The sequence below is a fragment of the Micropterus salmoides genome, unplaced genomic scaffold (genome assembly GCF_014851395.1).
Source record: "Micropterus salmoides isolate LMB-PRFRI ecotype aquatic unplaced genomic scaffold, ASM1485139v1 Ms_hic_scaffold_2, whole genome shotgun sequence".
In the NCBI taxonomy this organism is placed as follows: domain Eukaryota; kingdom Metazoa; phylum Chordata; class Actinopteri; order Centrarchiformes; family Centrarchidae; genus Micropterus; species Micropterus salmoides.
In genome coordinates, this window is record NW_024041150.1 from 30,306,556 (window position 1) to 30,327,033 (window position 20,478).

Below are 20,478 nucleotides of genomic sequence, written 5' to 3' on the forward strand. Positions count from 1 at the left end.
TCATGAGCTGGTTACCAAAGTAAATCAGTTATAAGGTGAAAGTAATCTGTTGTAAAGTGCAATATGTTAAGATATGCAGTTTAGTGCCAATCTGTGCAATTAAGTGCAATGTAATGTTTTAAAGTGCTAAGTGCTGTCCACTGGAGAAGCTGGGAACATGTCCCCATCACTTTTTGAAACCATTGTTTAAAAACGTTCTGAAATGTAGCTTGCAACAAGAAATGTTAACAAGCTGAATGATAATGAAACATGCAATGCAAGGCAGTTAAAGGAAACAAATGTGCATTGTCCAAACAAAACAACTTAAGATAAAAAAAAACAAGCTACTGATTTCTGCATTACAATTTTTTATATTTCTTATATTCTGAGTTGTCACCTGGATTCTGTGTTTCCCTTTACAGCTATAAATTAAGACATTTCCATCATAAATTGATGCAGAAAATGTCTCCAGAATGCAGGAAAGTAAGTGTTTAATGCACTTTTAAAGTTTTTGGGGGAGGACACCCAAGCCCCCAACTCATTTCAGTGCTGAATATTTCTTCGAAATAGTGTTAAAATATGTTCTCATCTTGTTCTCCTGAGCCCAGTGCATCCTCGCGTCTCCTGAGTTAATATCTTCACAGCCCTAATCTGAGCGCTCATGTCCCCACCACTTTTACAAACAAAGTGACGCCCTTGCCAGCTTTAAAAAATAGGCTTTACCACAGTAAACCATGTATATGTTTTGCTCCTGTTGTTGGCATGAACAGTGCAAGAACACTTCTTTCCCGCTGCAGTTGGCCTCCTCAACAAAGCCAGGTCCCCCACTGTCACTGACTCTCATGCCCCTCAAACACACACACACACACACACACACACACACACACACACACACCTGACCCACACCTTAGAACAATGCTCCACTTTGAACAGTGTCCATTGCACTAATTCTTTTATGGTTACTGTGAGTTTTTTCACATTGCTTGTTAATATCTTGTATATTTTTGGCATTCTTTTTTTCCATTAGTATTATTGTATTATTTGTATACTTGTTCATTTTTGATCTCTTTACTTATAGGCCTATTTATATTATGTTCTGTAAAGCAGATACCAAGGCAAATTACTCCTATGTGAAAATGTACTTGGTAATAAACCTCATTCTGATTCTGATAGCTACAAGCAGATATGGGAAAAGTGGCTACACCAAAAAAGTAAATCACAGAACTTTAGCAAAGAGATAGGTACTAATTCTTTCAGCGGGCATATTCGCATCAGTTATTTTGCTGGCGTATTATGACACACTTTGAATTGCGATGACCTTACTGAGGGTTGGAGAGGGTTTCAACACTTTACCAAATATGGCCAGCGCGGGGCGTGGGATCCACTCAGCTGTATGAGGTATGGGTCGATGGGTGGATGAGAGAAGGGGATGCGCCGCTAAGGAGGCTCCGCGAGGTAGGAACTTAAAGCTTATAGCAAAAACATGAAAGACAACTCCCACACTAGAAATCGGTAAGATCATTCTTCAGTCTTGTTTTTTTTTTTCGCAGAGAGTTTATGCAGAAGTCTGGAGAGCGTTTATTCTGGTCTATTTTGGACAAGCGAGAAGAGCTCATTATGGCACAGCCCTCTGGGCGCGGTATCACCTCTATTTGGTACGGGAAAAAATCTATATCACTCACTTTATGCGCCAGTTGTAATGTGTAGGCTATAGGCTATTTTACAGAGTAGGCTATACTATGTACTTAAATTAAACTATCTCCTCTGGTTCCATTATAACGCTGATGTGTCTGCTTGCAGCCTCGACTCTCTTAAAACCAGGAAATAACGGAATGTATGAAAAGGTGTAGTTAGTTTTAAGAAGCTTTCTGTGTTCATACGCTCCCATTTCACGCCAGTGTAAATGATCAACATTTAAGGTATGGGCTAGGCCTACACAGTGATATAGGCCTAAGCTACAGTAGCACTATGTGTTTGTTTTGACCTATATGCAGTAGGCCTATGCATAGCATAAAACCAAAAAATCAAACCAGGCTGGTTTCCTGTCAGCAGGAACAGCACAAGGTCACGTACACCACACAACCACATCTTTCTCAGTATGCTTCAACAGGTTTTTTTAATCTTTTTTTATCTAAACAGTTTCTCTTACCATGTCAAACTGGGAGACCAGCAGCAGACCTATGTTTAAACTCATAATATTTCACTAGAAAAGATGATTGATTCTAGCTGATGTTAAAGAGGGAGGTTTTTTTGTATTATCAGCCGAAGAGCTGCATTTCTAGCTCCAGGCTTGATTCACATTATGTCTGACAAAGTGATTAAGTGCTCATTTGGTTGCTGGTGTGGGTTCCTGCGGACATGCCGTTAGCGCTCCAGAGCTGCTTCCTGTGTATTACTCTCATTACACAAAACAGGAAGTAGACTCTATGGCATCATCGGCTAAAAGACAAATGCGATTAGCCATTTTCAAGGTTTGCATTGGCAGAATGAGGCAGCATTCTTTTCTCCATGGCAGATGCACCAACCGCTCTGTCTGTAGAGCAGAGGTTATGGTCTCAGCATCTGCATCTACAGCAGATACCTCATCATCTGTTTGTCAAATGCCAGTACTGCAATTTAAAATTTGGCAAGGGCGCATTGCCTCACTTCATTGTATTCCATGAGTGAGAGAAATCCACCTCTCTTTCAAAATAAAGCTCATTTAACCTGTGGCAATGGAAGGAGGTTTTAGGTGGAAGTTTCCCTTATGTCACTTTATCTCATGAATTATCTGTGAATCTGGCTTTCAAACGGCATGTGAAGGAAATGGCACAGAAACTACTCTTACATAAGCATAAAGCACGCTTTGGTCTTGAGGACAGGATCGCACAGTTAACTATGAGCTCATAGGTGTTATTTACACTGGGGACGCTGACACGTCCCCACCACATTTTGAAATGGCTGATTTTGACCCCGTGACTTTTTGAAAGCATTTGTTAAAATGCTTTGAGAAAAGTTTATTTGCACAATAAAAAAACATGCAAAGCAATTTCAATATAGAAGAAACAAATGTGCATTGCCCCAAAAAGGTAACAGGCTGATGATTATTGCATTCTATTTATTTGTCACCTGCCAGTTGATTTTATTTGTTTCACTTTTTATAAATGAAGACATTTCCACCCTAAAGTGAAGCAGAAGATGTCACCAGAATGCAAGAAATTAAGTGTTTAATGCTCTGAATCTTCTGGGGAGAACCCATCATATCATATTTCTTCAAAATAGTGTTAAAGATCTCCTCATCTTGTTTTTGAGCATCGTCTGGTCTCGTGACAGAAGTGTATCATCAGGCCCTGAATTTGGGCCCTTATGTCCCCACCACTTTTTAACACAAAGTGACTGTGGCTTTGGAGATCCTTTATTCTCATGCCGATCGCTCTATTTTAGGATGCAGTTTGTTATTGTTCTTTGTATTTTATTACAGCAGATAAATATACTAATTGTGTAGTACAAGAAAAATAACAGCCTTCTCCTCATTATCAATACAAAGAGCCTCACAAAGGTTTCCTGAAAAAGCTGCCTCAGGATATAAGTTTTCAAATTTAAAACCACTGCTGCTCACCAAACCAGATCTCCGGCCTGTTTAACTCTTGGTACCCTGCGAGTGAATACTGAACTTGGGAAGACTGGCTTATAAATGGAGTGGATTACAGAGGATTTCAAAACTCCAATGTCTCATGCAAATGGTGGATTATGAACTTTAACTTTGAATCTCATTAATGCCGTCTGTGATTGTCTCTGGTGCTGTATGTTGTCTTGTTATTTCTGGCCATGCTGAGATCTTAAACTCAATAACATTACCTGATTAAATAAAGGTAAAAATAGGCAGGTCTGAATGGTCTAGGGGTGTCAAATACAGATTGTACAGCAAATATAGCAACAAATGGGATATATACTGTAAATTAAATTGACTTGGCTTGAACTAAAAACCGTCACATATTGGACACTAGAGGGCACGAATATCCAACTGTTACGTCCAACCCCTTCAAGCTGAAGACGGAAAACTCCCACTTCCTGTAAACCTTCCTGGCACAGGTCACAGCTTGAACAAGTTCCTCAGTCATACTTCGGTCTTTACGCAACTGTGGTTTGAGCCTGAACATGTCAGCCAGGGATGAAAAACTCATTAATAATCAAATTAGCAGCTCTTATGTTGCCGTTTCTCACTATTTGACATTAGCTTTGGTTGTCATTTACCCAAGACATGAAACAAGACTGGACACTGGACAACTTCTTTATTATGGGCTGTTCAGGCTTAAATGATGCATCATTAATTTAGGGCTACAACATTTGTAAGAAAGCAGAATATGTTTAAATCTCTACTTAAGAAATGAAGCATCATAGGATGCTTTATTCCACTGATCTACTGCACAGTACTGCCTGCCTTGCATCTCTATTCTACATATTTCTATATGTAGTACAGGTATGTTCCTGTTTTATCTTTTCACCAAATTTAAATTTATTCAGATTTCTCTCTTGTTGTTTTTCTGCAGAATATGTGAGAAACGTCCACAGAGTGTGTGACAAGCAGCCCACTTGAGATCTCCGTTCAGTATTAAAGACTCATCTTAACCCTCGCTGGACGACAGAAGCCACTTCAATCTCCTGACTGATTGCGATTTTCCCATCATGCCACTGATCGTATTGTCCACCCCCCGGCTGCTATGGGTGCGTTTAGCTGCCCTGGTGTTCACCTGCGTGGCGTTCAGTGTCGCAGCACACGGAGCCTGGGTGCACAACGTAAGCATGGGTGACTGGTGCATCTTCTGCTGGGCGTTCAGCTTCACCTGCACCCTGCTGGTCCTGCTGGTGGAGCAGTTCGGCCTTCAGGCCCGAGCCCCGGTTTCCTGGTCCAATTTCCCCATCACTATCGCCTGCTACGCCACCTTCCTCTGCCTCTCTGCCTCTGTCATCTTCCCAGTTTTTTTCATTAAAAACCAGAGGCTTAATGACGAGGTTCGTGGATATCGCATCACTTCCACCGTCTTCTCCTGCCTTGCAACGGTAGCCTACATGGGGGAGGTGAGCCTGTCTAAAGCGAGACCAGGAGAGGTGGCAGGTTACATGGCTACTGCTCCAGGCCTGTTGAAGGTGAGCCAGACCTTTGTGGCCTGTGTTATTTTCATCCTGGTCAGCGAACCCGTGTCATACAACCATCACGCAGCACTCAAGTGGTGCATGGCCGTCTACTGCATCTGCTTCATCGTCTCCATGGCTGTGGTGGTGATGTGTGTGGGCGAGTGCACCGGCCTTCTCCCCATTTCCTTCCCCAAATTCCTGTCAATTTACGGGATCCTGGCAGTTATCATGTACTTGAGTGCAACCATCATCTGGCCCGTGTTCCAGTTTGAGAAACAGTACCGGTATGGAGGCCAAGATTCAAAACTGATCACTGTCTCGGTGCTTACTGCGCTCAACTTCCTGCTTTACCTCGCTGACCTGGCCTACTCTGCCAGACTAGTGTTTGTCACTGCCTGAGAAGAAGAGATGAAGAAGGGAGACCCATTGAGTGATGGAGAACAGAAATAAATTGTATAAGAGCTTGAGTGGCTTTGCAGAAAATTCTAGCTAATGTCGAACTTACTCTTCCTTTTTGGTGTCTAATTGTAAAATGCTGCAGTGAGATGTCATGTTAAAACAAGGAAAGTACATGTTTATATATTCCCAGATATCTGCAGTGACAGTATTTAACCTCTAATGTGATTAAACCTGTGCTAAATATGCAACACAAGTTTAATGTGAACGATCTAAAGGTGGAATTTCACATGATGGCGTGACAAAAGCTTGTAATGTTGTTATAATCCAATGAAGTCAACACACTGGAGCTCAGGTGAACAACAGAAGAAATGGGAAGAAATGTATTTACTATATCTGAGACATGCAGAGGAACTTGTATAATAACCCCACACTCTCATCACAACCTGACAAAGGTTTGTTTAAAATCTACTTTTGTTAATAAGCTTTTGGAGGAAAATAATTTAGCTGTCCTTTTGTGCTGATATCATATTATCTGAAACATTTTAAAAGAAAGAATTTGACCAAATAAAGCTTTTAGTTAAACCAATAAATATTTTATTTTTTAAGCACACAAGATGGCCTGCGGTATGTGCTGTGATTGTGGTTACACCATGTGTTGTGGCTTTCATAATTCACTGCATAAAATTTGGAGCTTTGCTTCTGTGGAAGATTCTAGGTAGTCAAGATACATAAACACAACTAATCAAGCAAAACACCAGGATGATATATAGACAGGATCTTCAGGACACTTGGATAACTTCATTGCAATATTACAGATCACAACAAAGTATGGAAGGAAGTTTGTTGTCATTATAATCACTGTCACAAAATTCTGTTTGGTATCTCAGAAGCAGCAGCAAGGCATAAGATTAAAAATACACGTCAGACAAACTAGACAACACAGTACATAAACAATAAATAATAAAAGGAGTCAGTAATAAATAAATAAATAAATAAAGGCAACAACAGCATACAGTGCTTTAAGAGTTCATTGTATATTGTACCACACACTGTATCACAATAGTATGGGTCTGTATTGCATGTTTATAGTCCTCATTTATGGTTGTCGAGTTTGTGTGTTTGTGTGTGGGTGGTGGAGGGGCCGATGGAGGCTATAGCTCTAGGCTAGGCTAAAGCTGTTCCTCAGCCTGTTTGTTCGGGTTTTCAAGATGTGGTGCCTCTTCCCTTCTCTTCCCATCTCAAGGAAAACAATAAAAAAAAACATTCACATACACTCCGGTAGTCTTTTCACTCTTATTGTCTCAATTACTTCAGTTTTGAACATGGACGTAAAGTTAATTTCTTTCAGTTATTTCTGTCAAGACTGAACATTGTAGTGATACATTTGAAAACACTATAACTGGAGAGAGTGTTTGAGATAAATCATTCACCAGAATCTAGAACAAGCAAAATGTAAATCCAAAACTAAATCTTTCAATGGAAGAGAAATCACTTTGATCATGGTTTCTTTGACGAAGGGAAAGCTAAGGAGGACATGAAGCCGGAGATAGGGAGATGTTTTGCAGAGTGTGCTCCTGGGCCTCATGCATTTCTCATCGTGCTTAAAGTGGAGAAATTCTCGGAGCAGGAGAAGTACGTCATCAAACTTCTGCACAAGTATTTATCTGAAGAAGCTTTAAAATATGTCACAATTGTCTTCACTCACGGTGACCAACTGCCTGAGGGAGAGACAATCAGGAAGTTTGTCTATCAAAGTGAAGGTCTGAGTGATCTGCTGGAAAAGTGTGGAGGTCGGTGCCACGTCGTTGATAATAGATACTAAAACGAAAACCCAAAGGACGAATAAAGGAGACACTGGTTCCAGGTGAAGGAGCTACTGCACAATGGACAAGATGGTGACTGAAAACAGCAGAAGCTGCTACACCAATGAGATGCTACAAGATGTGGAGGAAGAAATACAACAAGAGGAGGAGGAGATTGTCGTCAGGGATGTCAGAGAAAGAGATCAGAAAGCTGGCAGAGGGCAGAGCATACACAAAGCTTTCGGTCAGATTAGCAAGTATTGGAGTGTTGTGAATTATTTTGGAGCATTATAGCTTAAATTGTTATAATTAATTACTGGAGCAATGGTGGTCTACATTTTCATCATTTAAAGTGTTATTTTGTAGTGTAAAGTTAGGATCACAGTGTTAAAACTCTACAGCTCTGAGTGTGTGTGCTCCTTTCTGTATCTAACTGCCCAGGCACGTGTGTGTGTGAGCAAGTTCGTGCGCTTTGGGAGAAAAGGGAGGGAGCACAGTGAGGCAGCATTAAAAACACCTGCAAAGGAAAATATAGAAGCAGATTTTGTGCAAATTGTATTACAAAACATACAGTCCATCACAGTAAGAATGTCCTGTTTCTAGCACAGAGCACAAACAACACCAGTTTATTCCACAAAAGTCAGGTTATGGAAGAAATGGCATGATCAAACAGAGTGCATGCAAAAGACACAGAGAGGAGGAGCAGGCAGTTAGGGACTTTCCCACCAAATGCTTAGGCACGTGAAAATCTTGGACTTTCCCAGACTCAGGTGCAGTAGGAAAGAGAGCCAAGAGATGATGTGAAGCCAAGAAACAGAGCTATAAAAGGAGGTCCAAAAGGAGGTGAAAGTCAGTTGTTACATGGTTTTCATGTCGACTCGGGTCTCTGTTCTGGTAACAGAATGGGACTCTATTCTGCACCGATCTCTGACACACTCCGGTGGAACTTTTGTATTCTAATTGGTGTCTGTTTTTGTTGATAATAAAAATGTTGGTAAAAGTTCAAGCTTTCTTATCTGGGTTGTGGACAAAATATTATGGCCACAGGTTAAACAGAGTTAAAACCTATAAGGAGCTGTGACTCTTGAAGAAGCAGGAGAAAATCTTGATCTAAACTATCTTTAACCATTGAGCTCGTTGTGTTTATTCATATCTAATACACTTTTTGCAACTGCAAAAGCAAACCAGAAAATATTACATTATACATCATTTTGTCAGACTGGCCTTCTGATGCTCCTGAATTATATTTGAGCAGTGTTTATCATCATTAATTGGATGTAAAGGTCTCTGTGCACCTTGAATGTTTGTACAAAACAATCCACCTGATAGTTGTAAATTTCCTTTTGAGGATTACCAACAGATGTAGTAACACAGTTAACGAGTAGGCCTAACATATATTTTTCACTTGTTTTTAATAAAATGGCCATCCTTTTAATGAACACCAAGTGCATGGCTGAGGGTTTAACTGCATAAACTTGCCAAAGACACATAATGTCACCGTCATCTATGTTTATTGTTTACATTTGATGTTATGCACCACCATGCACCTGAAATGCTTTCAGATTGGGAGATGGATATTTCAACTTGGAAATTTCCGAGTTCCGACCGGTCTGGAACGGGCCATTAAAGTACTCTTTACTTTATAGTTATTGTGTGTAGTGACAGCGATGGCAGAAACTTGTTTTTTTCTTTCTCTTATAATCTTTTAGGTAAGTAACAGTACTGTTTTTATTATTATTATGTCTCAATATCTAGTCTGTACACATGTGTAGGGTTTATGTCAGAGATGTGAAGTTGTTTCATTGTTTTCCTCATTACCTTTTCCTCCTCGCTTGACCAGTCAAATCTGGGAGAGGATCTTTGTTTTTTCGTTTATTTACCATTTATAGACATACCAACAAACAGAACTAAAAAACAGAATTCCTTTCACCATATTGCATGTTGCACAGTCAAAAAACTTTTTGCTCCCATTTCTGGCTCAGCAACACCTGTGTCCTGTTGCACCTTAATTAAATGAACTCCGGCGCTTTGACAGGGCCAGTGATGGTAGGTTTACCAAAAACAAATCATAAACAAATGTGCTCTGATGGGACGCTTTATTTGAATCCCTCAGTCACTGATGTGCTTCTAGTCAACCAAACTGCCCTTCAGGTCTGAGTAGGTGAAACAGCTGGAATAAGTTCATCTAGACTTACAGTTGAACTATTTCTTGTTTGACTGAGTGGAATAGTCCATTTCTGTTTACATTTATTGTCTAAATTGACAGTTCCTGCTGTAGTCAAGTAGCTATTCTATAAGAAAATGTTTGTGTATTTGAGCAAAGCATTAAGACCCGCCAAGATAAGCCAAGAAAGCTGCATGTCAGCTACCTCATATCATTCAAAGAGAGGGAACAACCTGATCTCACAGAAATGAACACGACCCCTTAACCCAGATTCACGTGGTGGTGGCACGTCATGTGTTAAAATTACGTGTCGGCACCACTAAAACAACACCCATACAAAGTCAATGAGGCTCATTTGTCGTGGTGGACACACGGATTCCCTGGTTCAACAACGTCACACAGTTGGCGGCGGCAAATGTGGTTTTCTAGTAATTTTAACACATTACCTGCCACCACCACGTAAATCCGGGTTAAGGGGCCGTGTTCATTTCACGTAGCCTATTTCTGTGAGATAAGGTTTGAGGGAACATCACAGTTCGGGGGAGGCTACTGTTTGTGAAGTGATTGAGGCAGGCACTTTTCAAAAACAAGTTACAAAGTGCTTTAACAAGTGCAAAGACAATAATACCCAAGAGACAATAATACAAAAACAATACAAGATAAAAGCATGAAAACATTGAAAAGACTAAAATACACGTTTAAGATAAATATAAAATTAGTAAAATACAATAAAATAAAAGGGATAAAATAAAGTCAAATAAGATCGGGAAAGGCTCTCCTATAAAAGTATTTTTTAAGAAGGGACTTAAAAGAGTTCACTGACTCAGCTGACCTGATTTCTCGGGCAGGCTGTTCCAGAGCCTCGGGGCCCTGACAGCAAACGCTCTGTCCCCTTTAGTTTTCAGTCGAGACTCTGGAACAGATAGCAGACCTCTGCCCGAGGATCTCAAGGTACATGCTGGTGTGTATGGGACTAAAAGTTCAGAAATATAACAAGGCGAGAGACCATGAAGAGCTTTAAAAATAATTAATAGAATTTTAAAGTCAATTCTAAAACATACTGGGAGCCAGTGTAATGAAGCTAAAATAAGAGTAATGTGGTCATATTTCTTTGTTCTGGTTAAAAGCCTGGCAGCTGAGTTCTGGACAGTCTGGAGTCGATCAATAGATTTTTGGGTTAAACAGGTGAAAAGGCTGTTGCAATAATCCAGGCGTGATGAGATGAATGCGTGTAAAATGGTCTCGGTGTCCTTAAAAGTTAACATAGATCAAATTTTTGTTATATTTCTAAGTTGATAAAAACATGATTGAACAAGCTTTGTGGTGTGCTGCTGGAAATTTAAATTACTATCAAACCAAACACCAAGGTTCTTTGCCACAGGCTTAATGTGATTTACTAGGGAACCAGCAGACGGCAGTATTTGATTTGCCATCTGCTGGGACCCGATGACCAGGATTTCTGTTTTGTCTGAGTTCAGTTGGAGGAAATTATTTGACATCCATTTTTTAACTTCACAAAGGCAGTTGTTAAGTGAACTAAGCATTCCAGGGTCTGTAGATCTGACAGGCAAGTATATTTGTGTGTCATCAGCATAAACATGAAAATAAATGCCATGTTTATGGATGATATGTCCAAGGGGAAGCAGATACAAGGAAAACAAAATGGGTCCTAAGACCGACCCCTGAGGCACACCATATTTAACTGGACAGAACGAAGAGACATAGTTGTTTACAGACACGCAAAACTTCCTATTTGACAGGTAGGATGAAAACCATTCTAGGGCAGTACCAGAGATCCACACCCAGTGCCTCAGTCTGTCTAACATGATGTTGCGATCAATGGTGTCAAAAGCAGCGCTAAGGTCCAGGAGTACCAGGACTGAGCACATGCCTTCATCAGCAGTCTCAGTGCTGTGGTTCTTCCTAAAACCAGACTGAAACTTTTCAAATAATTTGTTATTTTCCAGCACAGTGAGCAGCTGTTTGGACACAATTCTTTCTAGAATCTTTGCAATAAAAGGCAGTTTTGAAATTGGTCTAAAATTATGTGGGAGGGAGGGATCTAAACCAGGTTTCTTTAAAAGTGGGTTCACGCAAGCCGTTTTAAAATAATCAGGGACACAACCAGTGGATAGGGAGCTGTTGAAAACAGAGATCAAATGGGGCCCAACAGAATCCATTACTTTCAGTAAAAATTTTGTAGGTATTACATCAAGTGGGCTGGAGGACACTCTCATTTGTGATACTGTTTTTAAAAGCTCAGACAAGTCGATGGGATAAAACTGGTTAAGACTCTCTTGTTGCTGGTGAGGAACAATAAGATAATAAGATAAAAACAATTCACAGTCATCATTACTTCCAGCTGAGGCACAAGGAGGGGTTGGGTTTACCATAAGGATAAATAAGGATTATTATTACCAGCTGATCCACAGTCTTAAACAGAAACCTGGGATTGTGTTTATGTGTAGTAATGAGTTCAGAAAAATAGTGTGGTAGAGCTACAGCAGAAGCTGTCAAGGTTTAACAGGCTTGCTAAGATAACAAAAAGCTGAAAAGTAATTCACAGCTGGGAGCGTGGCCATAACCAGCTATGATGATATAGCCAATCAATAAAATAAATACAGGCTATATAAAAAAACATAAAACATCAAGTTAAACGAAGGCTTTAGGACCATGCAGACGCAGCTGATTACTCAGTCGCAATCCTCATTTCAAGTTGAAAAACTGTTTCCCCATCAGTGTCCAGATTTGAAGCACATGAATATGTTGCGGGCGCAGTAACTAAGAGCACCGCGGGCAGTTTTGGGCGATAATCATGTTTTGTGAATATCCAGTTGGGTGAAATAGGGTGAAGCGTAGGCCTATCTCCATTAAGAGAGACCCTGTGCACATTTAGGCTACACACGCGGCACAGAATAATATTTAAAACCCCCGGCACGCCGACAGGATCGGTCAGGATCTATGGTAAATAATGTTCTGACAAACAAAAGATTAGCATAGCCTACTTTTTACCTTTGATACTTAGCCAAAGTATTTTTAAAAGCAGGTGGCTATTTGTACTTTTTTATTTTATTTAAGACCAATAGGCATACTTTTAGTGGAGTTATATTTAGGAAAGGTATCTGTACTTTTACACAATAAAAGGATTTGTGTACTTCCACTACACCTGCAGTCATATAACCTAAAACCAAAAACATGTGATGGAATATTTCTGTTCAATCGTGGTTACATCAGCTAGTGAGACATAAAAAATGGAAATGTGTTAAAACACAGTGGGCACATCCTTTTAGTACTGACTGCATTGTGCAATCACAAAGTGAAAGCAGTCCTCACATGAAACTTCTTCACATAAACTCTGGCAGTCGTGTCTCTCTGAATAATTGTCACTCCAAAGTTACTTCACCTTTGACAACATGGATGGTAAGTTGACCATCTCATACTAAAAGTGCTGTCCTGAGCTTATCTGATAAAATGAAGCCGGTAACTATTGTGTGATTTCTTTACTGAACTTCGCGGTTTATGTTTTGTCCTGTTTAGAGCAGAAGCGCTGCGCTGTTGAAGACAGTCAGGCAATGCGACCATTTTGCTCTGTAAAAGAGATATAACTTAGGCTATGTGGACCGCTTAACCTAAATGAGAATGTGTGATTGTCAAAATTAGAAAATTCTCTAAATGGTAAAAAAAATATCGCCTCTCTCTGTAGGCCTACGGATGTACAGTCAGGTAGCAGGTTCTCATTTTTAGTCATGGTCACTTTCACCTTTTTAAATCACACAACAAAAAAGCCCGTGTGTGCCTCATTAAGTCATGTTAGGTTAATATAGCGCCTTTCTAATCATCCGACTGCTTAAAGGTTGCAACACATAGCCTACTCACGCCCAAGTATGGACGCTGCACTACGTTACATTCACACACTGGATGTGCTCATCAGAAACTAACATTCACACACCGATGGAAAAGCATCTGGATCAGTTTGGGGTTCATATCAGATCGGATTACGCATATCTAAAAGCTGTTCTTGAAACGATCCTCTTTGGTCTTTACCACACTATATTTGTGTGTTGAACAGAGTTTGATATACATAGCCTATATACTTTCTTCATTAATAATCTTTTGGGACACCGTTTATGTATTGACACCATTCTATTCTGTTGTTATGCTAATGCAGCTATTTTATAAAACTCGTTTCCCTTTTTCATTGTGATTTTTGACCAAGATTTTTATTGTTGGGCTTATGTAGCTATCTTCTTACATATGACAACATCTAAAAGGCAGTACAGTACAGTATTATTTATGAAAAAAAATTTTCTTTCAGTGTCAAACAGAAGAATTGTCATGCTGGGAAAAACTGGAGCTGGAAAAAGCAGCCTGGCTAACACCATATTTGGGGAGGAACAGTTCAAGATCGACCATACTCTCAACTCTGGAACAGGTGAATGTAAAGCAGAAACCAAATCTGTCAATGGAAGAAACATCACTTTAATCGACACTCCTGGTTTCTTTGACACTGATAGATCTGAGTACATGAACTGTGAGATAGTGAGCTGTATCACAGAGTGCGCTCCTGGTCCTCATGCTTTTCTTATTGTGCTTAAAGTGGAGAAAGTCACAGAGCAGGAGCAGGCTGTCATCAAAGAAATAAACGAATGCTTCTCTGATGAAGTCTTCAACTACGCAACAGTTGTCTTCACTCATGGTGACCAGCTCCCTGAAGGACGGAAAATTGAGGATTTTGTCCGCCAGAATAAGTTCATGAATGATCTGGTGAAGAAGTGTGGCAGCCGGTGCCACGTCTTTGATAACAGATACTGGAACAATATCCCCACAAATGATTACAGGAGCAACCAGTTCCAGGTGGAGGAGCTACTTAAGTCAATAGACAAGACGGTGATGGAAAACAACGGAAGCTGCTACACCAATGAGATGCTACAAGCAGTGGAGGAAGAAATACAACAGGAGGAGGAGCAGATTCGACTGTTACCAGGAGACATGTCAGAGAAAGAGATCAGAGAGCTGGCTAGGGGCAGAGTATTTCATAAGCTTTCGATTAAACTAGCAGGCACTGTAACAGGTACATTGTTGGGAGCATTGTTTGGTGTAGTAGTGTTTGTTGGAGTAGTTGTCACAAGTTTAAGTGAGACTTCAGAGCCAGTAAAATTACGGCAAGCTATATCCCAAACTGCAAAAGCAGTAGGAGCAGCACTAGCAGGAACAGGAACAGCCGCAGTAGCAGGGGGGCCAGCAGCAGCAGTATCTGGAATAACATTAGGCACACTTACAGGGGTATCTGCTGCAGTGGGAGCAGTGAAAGGAGGTATTGCAGGATATCAAGCAGCTGAGGGAGCAGACACCCCACGGGAAGCAGCAGAGAGGGCAGCAGAGGCTGTCAAGAAAGAAGCCCAATCAGCCTTAGATAAAGGAAACGATGTTGTGAACAGACTGTACCAAACGTAAAACAGAGTCAAAATCTATAACAAGATTCTTGAAAAGGGAGAGATAATTTATGATTAAAGTCTTGTATCTCCTTGTAGATTAAATGAAAATCTTGTATCAAATGTCATGACAACCCATCCAATAATAAAAGCCCAAATCTTTAACCTTATAGTGATGCTATGTAAATGTCAGGGGCTCACCAAAGTCAGTATATTCGTCCTTTGTGTACCATTACATTTATTCATTTAGCTGACGCTTTTATCCAAAGTGACTTACAATTGGTATACATGTCAGAGGTCGCACGCCTCTGGAGCAACTAGGGGTTAAGTGTCTTGCTCAGGGACACATTGGTGTCACACAGGGGATTCAAATCCGGGTCGCATTACCAAATTAATAATATAAAATATAATAAATAAATAAAGTATGATGTAATATCAATCTATATTGATCGCCATGGGCACACTCACAAGCAATAATGTAACTAAAATGTGCCTCATCTTTAGCAGCTTCAGCATTAACGTGATGATTACATATTAACGCACCAATATTTATAATCCAGTTATATAAATAATTCTGAAATTGGTCATTCTGCATAATGAGTACTTTTACTTTTGGTACTTAAAGTATATTTTAATGCTAAGACATTTATACTTCTGCTTAAGTAAACATTTTAATGCAGGATTTTTACTTGTCTTTATTTCTACACTGTGCTATTGCTACATTTAAAGTACAAGACCTGAGTACTTCCTCCATCTCTGCTAGCATGGCTGAACAGCATTCCTTCATTGTTACAGGAAATGAGAGACAAGTATCACTTTCTATCTGACGGTTCTCAGAGCCCTAAACTTACTGCTTTACCTCGATGACACTGCCAGACTACTGACTTTTGGTGTCTAATTGTAAAATATTGAAATGTGGCTCTAAAAATGTATGTATGTTTACATATTCCTAAATATCTGTAATGACAGTATTTAACCTCTAATGTTAAGGTCAAATCTTTATTTATAAGGCACTTTAAAAACAAACCTGGTTTGTGCACAAGTGCTTTTACAGAGACATTGGTACTGAAATACATGCATACATAGTACACACAAAAACACATGCATAGAGACATTCATATGTTTCAATGAAGAATGTAAATCATGTCAAGAAACATTACAGGGATTGGCAAGAGAGTGCGTGAATAGACCTGTGCTAAAAAAGAATGATCTAAAGGTGATTTACATGAGATGACACGTGCGATAAAACAAAGTCAGCTTGTAATGCTGTAAAATTCCAATGAAGTCAATACACTAGAGTGCAGATGAACAGAGAGAATGGAAGAAATCTATTTACTGTGTCTGAGACGCAGGCACTCTGGTTGCTGATGAGGAAACCTATGGGCTCTCCTCACAACATGATTTGTTCAATATCCTTTTTAGTTTCCCCTCGGGTAAATAGTAAACTTGACAGACGGCCTTTCACTTTGCACTTTATAAATTGAATGAATTACAGAGTATTTAAAAACGATGCCTCAAGCACTTGTCAATTTTAAACTTTAACTTTTAATCTTTAAATTGTCTGTGATTGTCTCTGGTGCTGTGGTCTTGAAATGTCTGGCCATGTTGAGATCTTCATCTCAGTTAAATCACCTTATTAAATAAAAGTTATGTAGGGCCTACATATCTGTTTCAGAGGTCTAGAAGGTGTCATATATCATACAGATTGTAAAGCTTTCAAATCTGTGATGTGTTCTGAAATGTATAAATAAAATTGACTTGACTTGAACTAAAACTCACCACCGTTTGGACACAAGAGGGCATCAATATCAAACTGTGTACACATTGGAGTTATAAATGTAGCCTACTTTCAAATTCCTTCAAGCTGCCAACTTTCCACTTCCTGTAAACCTACCGGGTCACAGGTCACAGCTTGAGCAGCCAACAGAGGTTTCTCACACATTTCAGAAACCAAATCTCCTGGTTGAACTGTGAGATAGTGAGCTGTAAGTAAATGTGCGACACAAGTTTAACGTGAACGATCTAAAAGTGGGATTTTACATGATTGTGTCCACAAAACAAATTCAGCTTATGATTAGGCCCATGTTAAAATCCAATGATGTCAACACACTGGAAGAGCAGAAGGGAAATGGTAGTGATGTGTCCGTCCGTATCGAGGCTTCGAAGCAGGTGTCCAGTAATTCAGGATGATTTTGTGAAGCACGTATCGAGGCTTGTTTTGGTGACGTATGTGGTGACGTTCGAAGCCTTGTGAGCCACGTCGTACCACGTGACTGATCCAGGAAATGGTTCGCGGGTTTGGCGTGCGATTCGAAAGGAGTAGCGAAATGTACCTTCCTCAACATTTTGTGGACTTTTGATTTGATTTTAATTGAATACAATTAGATTGTAGGCTATCTACAGCTTACTTTAAATGACTAACATATTTGATCAACTTATGGCAGAATTGCTTTGATCAAATAAATTGTGATAAATGAAACAGGAAATTTTAGCTGAGTAAGACTAGTGGCAGCAACAAAGGGTTGAGAATATTTTTGGACATTTTGTGTTTTTTGTAAGAATTAAACTGGGGGCTCTTACACTATATTACCCTAATAATATATTTCTAAAGCAGGTAAAATCATCTCCAAAAAAGAAACCGAAGCCCAGCACTGTGGAAAAGATATTTTTAAATACAGATGAATAAAATGTTGTCTGTATTATCTAAAGTCACAAACCAAGTCATCATAACCATCTCCCTTGTTTCCACTTTCCCTTTTGACCCTTCATTGTGTCATAAAGACAGACACCTTATTAATAACTTAATCAATTATGTATTGGCATCACAAACATTGTTCATTAATTTATTCAATTCAAAGCTTCAGACACCAAAGCCGTGGTGCCATTATGATCACTTTGCCTGTTGTACATTTATTGTCCACTTGATGGCACACTAGAGAAAATGAAGCACCATATCCAATTGGATGGAAAGCTTCAATGCTTCATGCAGCTTCATCTCGCTATCACTACTTATTACTTCCTCCACCTCTGCTAGCATGGCTAAACAGCATCCCTTCATAATTACAAGCAATAACAGCCAAGTATCTAACACTTACTGACCTGGCCTTAACTGCCAGACTAGTGTTTGTCTCTACGTGAGAAGAAAAGAGAGGAGGAAGACACACTGAGTGATGACGAATCGAAATAAAAAAAATATAAAACCTTGGGTGGCTTTGCGCACAAATTGAATATCTGACAAAAAAATACTGACTGAGGATTTGAACACTTATTTGTCTTGAATGTTGATTTTAAACGTTTGAATCTTTATGACGTCTGTGATTGTCTCTGATGCTGCATGTGCTCGTGTTGTGTCTGGCTATGTTGAGATCTTGATCTTGATGAGATTACCTGATTAATAAAGGTTATATCTGTTTCAGTGGGCTTGAGGTTGTCATATATTGGACTGACTATAAAGCTCTACAATCTGTGATGTTCGATTTTGAGATTTATAAATAAAACTGACTTGACTTGAACTAAAACCCATCACACTTTAGACACCAGAGGGCCCCAGTACCAAACTGTTCTGTTTTAGACTGAGGGACTTTCAAACTCCTTCAAGCTGAAGTCGGCAAACTGCCACTTCCTGTAAACCTTCCCTGGTTTAAGCAGGTAACCAGATCTGTGCCCTGATGGCAGCTTTATTTTTGCCCCAAAGTCAAAAATGTGCTCCCATATTTCCCTTCTCGTCAACCAAATTGCCCAGTGGACCAGTTGAAGTCATTTCATTCAGACTTACAACCTATTTCTTGTTTGACAGAGGGGAATATTTGTTTATTTATTGTATTGCGAGTTTCTCCTGTAGCTGAGTAGTAGCAGTAGTTGCCAAACAGTCGGAGGATTAGATATTGCAATCTGTACACAGGATACATTTCCCCTTTTCTTATTTCCACCCCTCAGGGCGTCTGCAGACAAAACTGCAATATTTTGTTACTAATGATATTTATTCAGAAATTATTTAATGTTTTCTGGCAAATGTGATATAAATCAACATTTTCTAAAGAACTGTTAAATGTTTTTCTGTTTTTTTTCTGTAGATTAGCCTGTAATTGAACCCGAAAATATGAGATGTAATATTTCTGATCTGTAGGCTACAGAGTGACGTTCTAATAATAGGGCCTACTACTTTTACTGTGCAGCTGGGAAGTGAAACTGATGTCTCAACTCAGATCACATACAAGAAACATCGTCACTCTGGCATTCATCACTTTACTTTTGATAACATGGACTATAAGTGAATTTCCTTACGGAACACTAGCCTACACATCAAGTTGCAAGATGCAGAATTAAATCTTAAATCATGTTTTATAGTGCAGAGGCGTTACAATTAGATGGCTGCCAATAGATCTTCTTCTTTTGTATTATGTAGGTAAACACATGTTTTGCCGAAATGATCCTTACAATAATATTTGACACATGCTGTAGGCTAGCCTAACTATTGTAGACCTAATCACAATCAGTAACAGACCTTTAAGGCCTTTTCAGACGGGAAGTGATTGATGCGGCTAGTAGGCTATTTTCAATATGAGGTGATGGGTCAGGAAGTGCGGACGGACACAAGTGGGCGCGATCCGTTGAAATAGTCACGCTTGTGCTCGTCTCATGCGCACGCTGCCAGAGCTTCTTTTTACGCAACGCACAGCGCATCCACGGACGAGAGATTGGTCCGTACTGTTTGTGAGTTTCCTGAATTATATAACGTTTTCCTTAACAGTTATTGTTATATTTAAACAGACAATTACCATCACTGATTTCTTAAAAATTCCTTAACTTAACACAACTGGAGCACCATGTACTCACACCGGTCCTTATAGGTAAACACCAGATCACTCTCAGAGAACTAGTTAGCTTATTGAACTAAACTAAACTCACCTGTAAACTGAACTAATTAGATTTTTCAATTATTTCTAGTAGGCCTATAGTTTAACCTATAGGCCTACTTTATGGCTTATCAACATATAGGTGAATATAAGCAACCATTAAAGGATCAGGGCCAAAAGAACATGTTATAGTCTGAGCTTCGTGGGGGTCTCTAATATAACGGTACAGGCGGAGATAAATAAATATGCCCAGAGAGAGAAACAATAACTTAATTACTCATTACATTGTTCAACACTTTCACACACACACACACACACACACACACACACACACACACACACACAGCAGCCCATTACTTGACCCAGATGTCTGCAGCATAGCAACAAAGTTTAACCTGAAATATGCCAACAACGACAAATCGCTCAAGGAGAGATCGCAATTCCGCCCTTTATGGTATCATAAAAGTGTTTTCCTCTCACTGGCTCCCTCGTGCCTCAAACCCTATCCTTATTCAAAGCTGTTTACAAATGATCCTCAGTGGTCTTTACCACAATAGATTAGCTTATTGTTGAACAGCGATTGATAGGCTACTGTATAAATATTTACTATGTATCACAAATTGAGGTTATTTCACTAAAATAATTTTTTTATGTATTGATACCATTATTAATTTGTGTATTATGCTAATGCAGATATTTTCTGAGTAGCCTACTAACTACTTATTTTTCAT

At 39.5% G+C, this 20,478-nt stretch overlaps 3 protein-coding genes and 1 pseudogene across 6 annotated transcripts in view; 3 read left to right on the forward strand and 1 right to left on the reverse strand.

Annotated features, from left to right (window-relative positions):
- Window positions 1–20,478, forward strand: part of LOC119912835 — a 101,775-nt pseudogene that overhangs the window by 79,635 nt on the left and 1,662 nt on the right.
- LOC119912832 (GTPase IMAP family member 7-like) overlaps window positions 1–20,478 on the reverse strand; it is a 63,101-nt gene that overhangs the window by 4,916 nt on the left and 37,707 nt on the right. The window lies entirely within an intron of this gene.
- On the forward strand, window positions 1,337–6,766 carry LOC119912838 (myeloid-associated differentiation marker homolog). Of its 3 annotated transcripts, none has more exons than XM_038732063.1 (2): window positions 1,337–1,434; window positions 4,509–6,766. In XM_038732063.1, the coding sequence occupies exon 2, from the start codon at window positions 4,645–4,647 to the stop codon at window positions 5,491–5,493; it is 849 nt and encodes a 282-aa protein (XP_038587991.1). In that variant the 5' UTR covers window positions 1,337–1,434; window positions 4,509–4,644; the 3' UTR covers window positions 5,494–6,766. The 3 variants fall into 3 exon arrangements, with proteins under 3 accessions (XP_038587991.1, XP_038587990.1, XP_038587989.1); XM_038732062.1 differs by having other exon boundaries at window positions 1,368–1,491; XM_038732061.1 differs by lacking the exon at window positions 1,337–1,434 and adding an exon at window positions 1,532–1,634.
- Window positions 12,725–15,061, forward strand: LOC119912831 (GTPase IMAP family member 7-like). Of its 2 annotated transcripts, XM_038732052.1 has the most exons (3): window positions 12,725–12,879; window positions 13,775–13,891; window positions 14,057–15,061. In XM_038732052.1, the coding sequence occupies exons 1-3, from the start codon at window positions 12,873–12,875 to the stop codon at window positions 14,911–14,913; spliced, it is 981 nt and encodes a 326-aa protein (XP_038587980.1). In that variant the 5' UTR covers window positions 12,725–12,872; the 3' UTR covers window positions 14,914–15,061. The 2 variants fall into 2 exon arrangements, with proteins under 2 accessions (XP_038587980.1, XP_038587979.1); XM_038732051.1 differs by having other exon boundaries at window positions 13,775–15,061.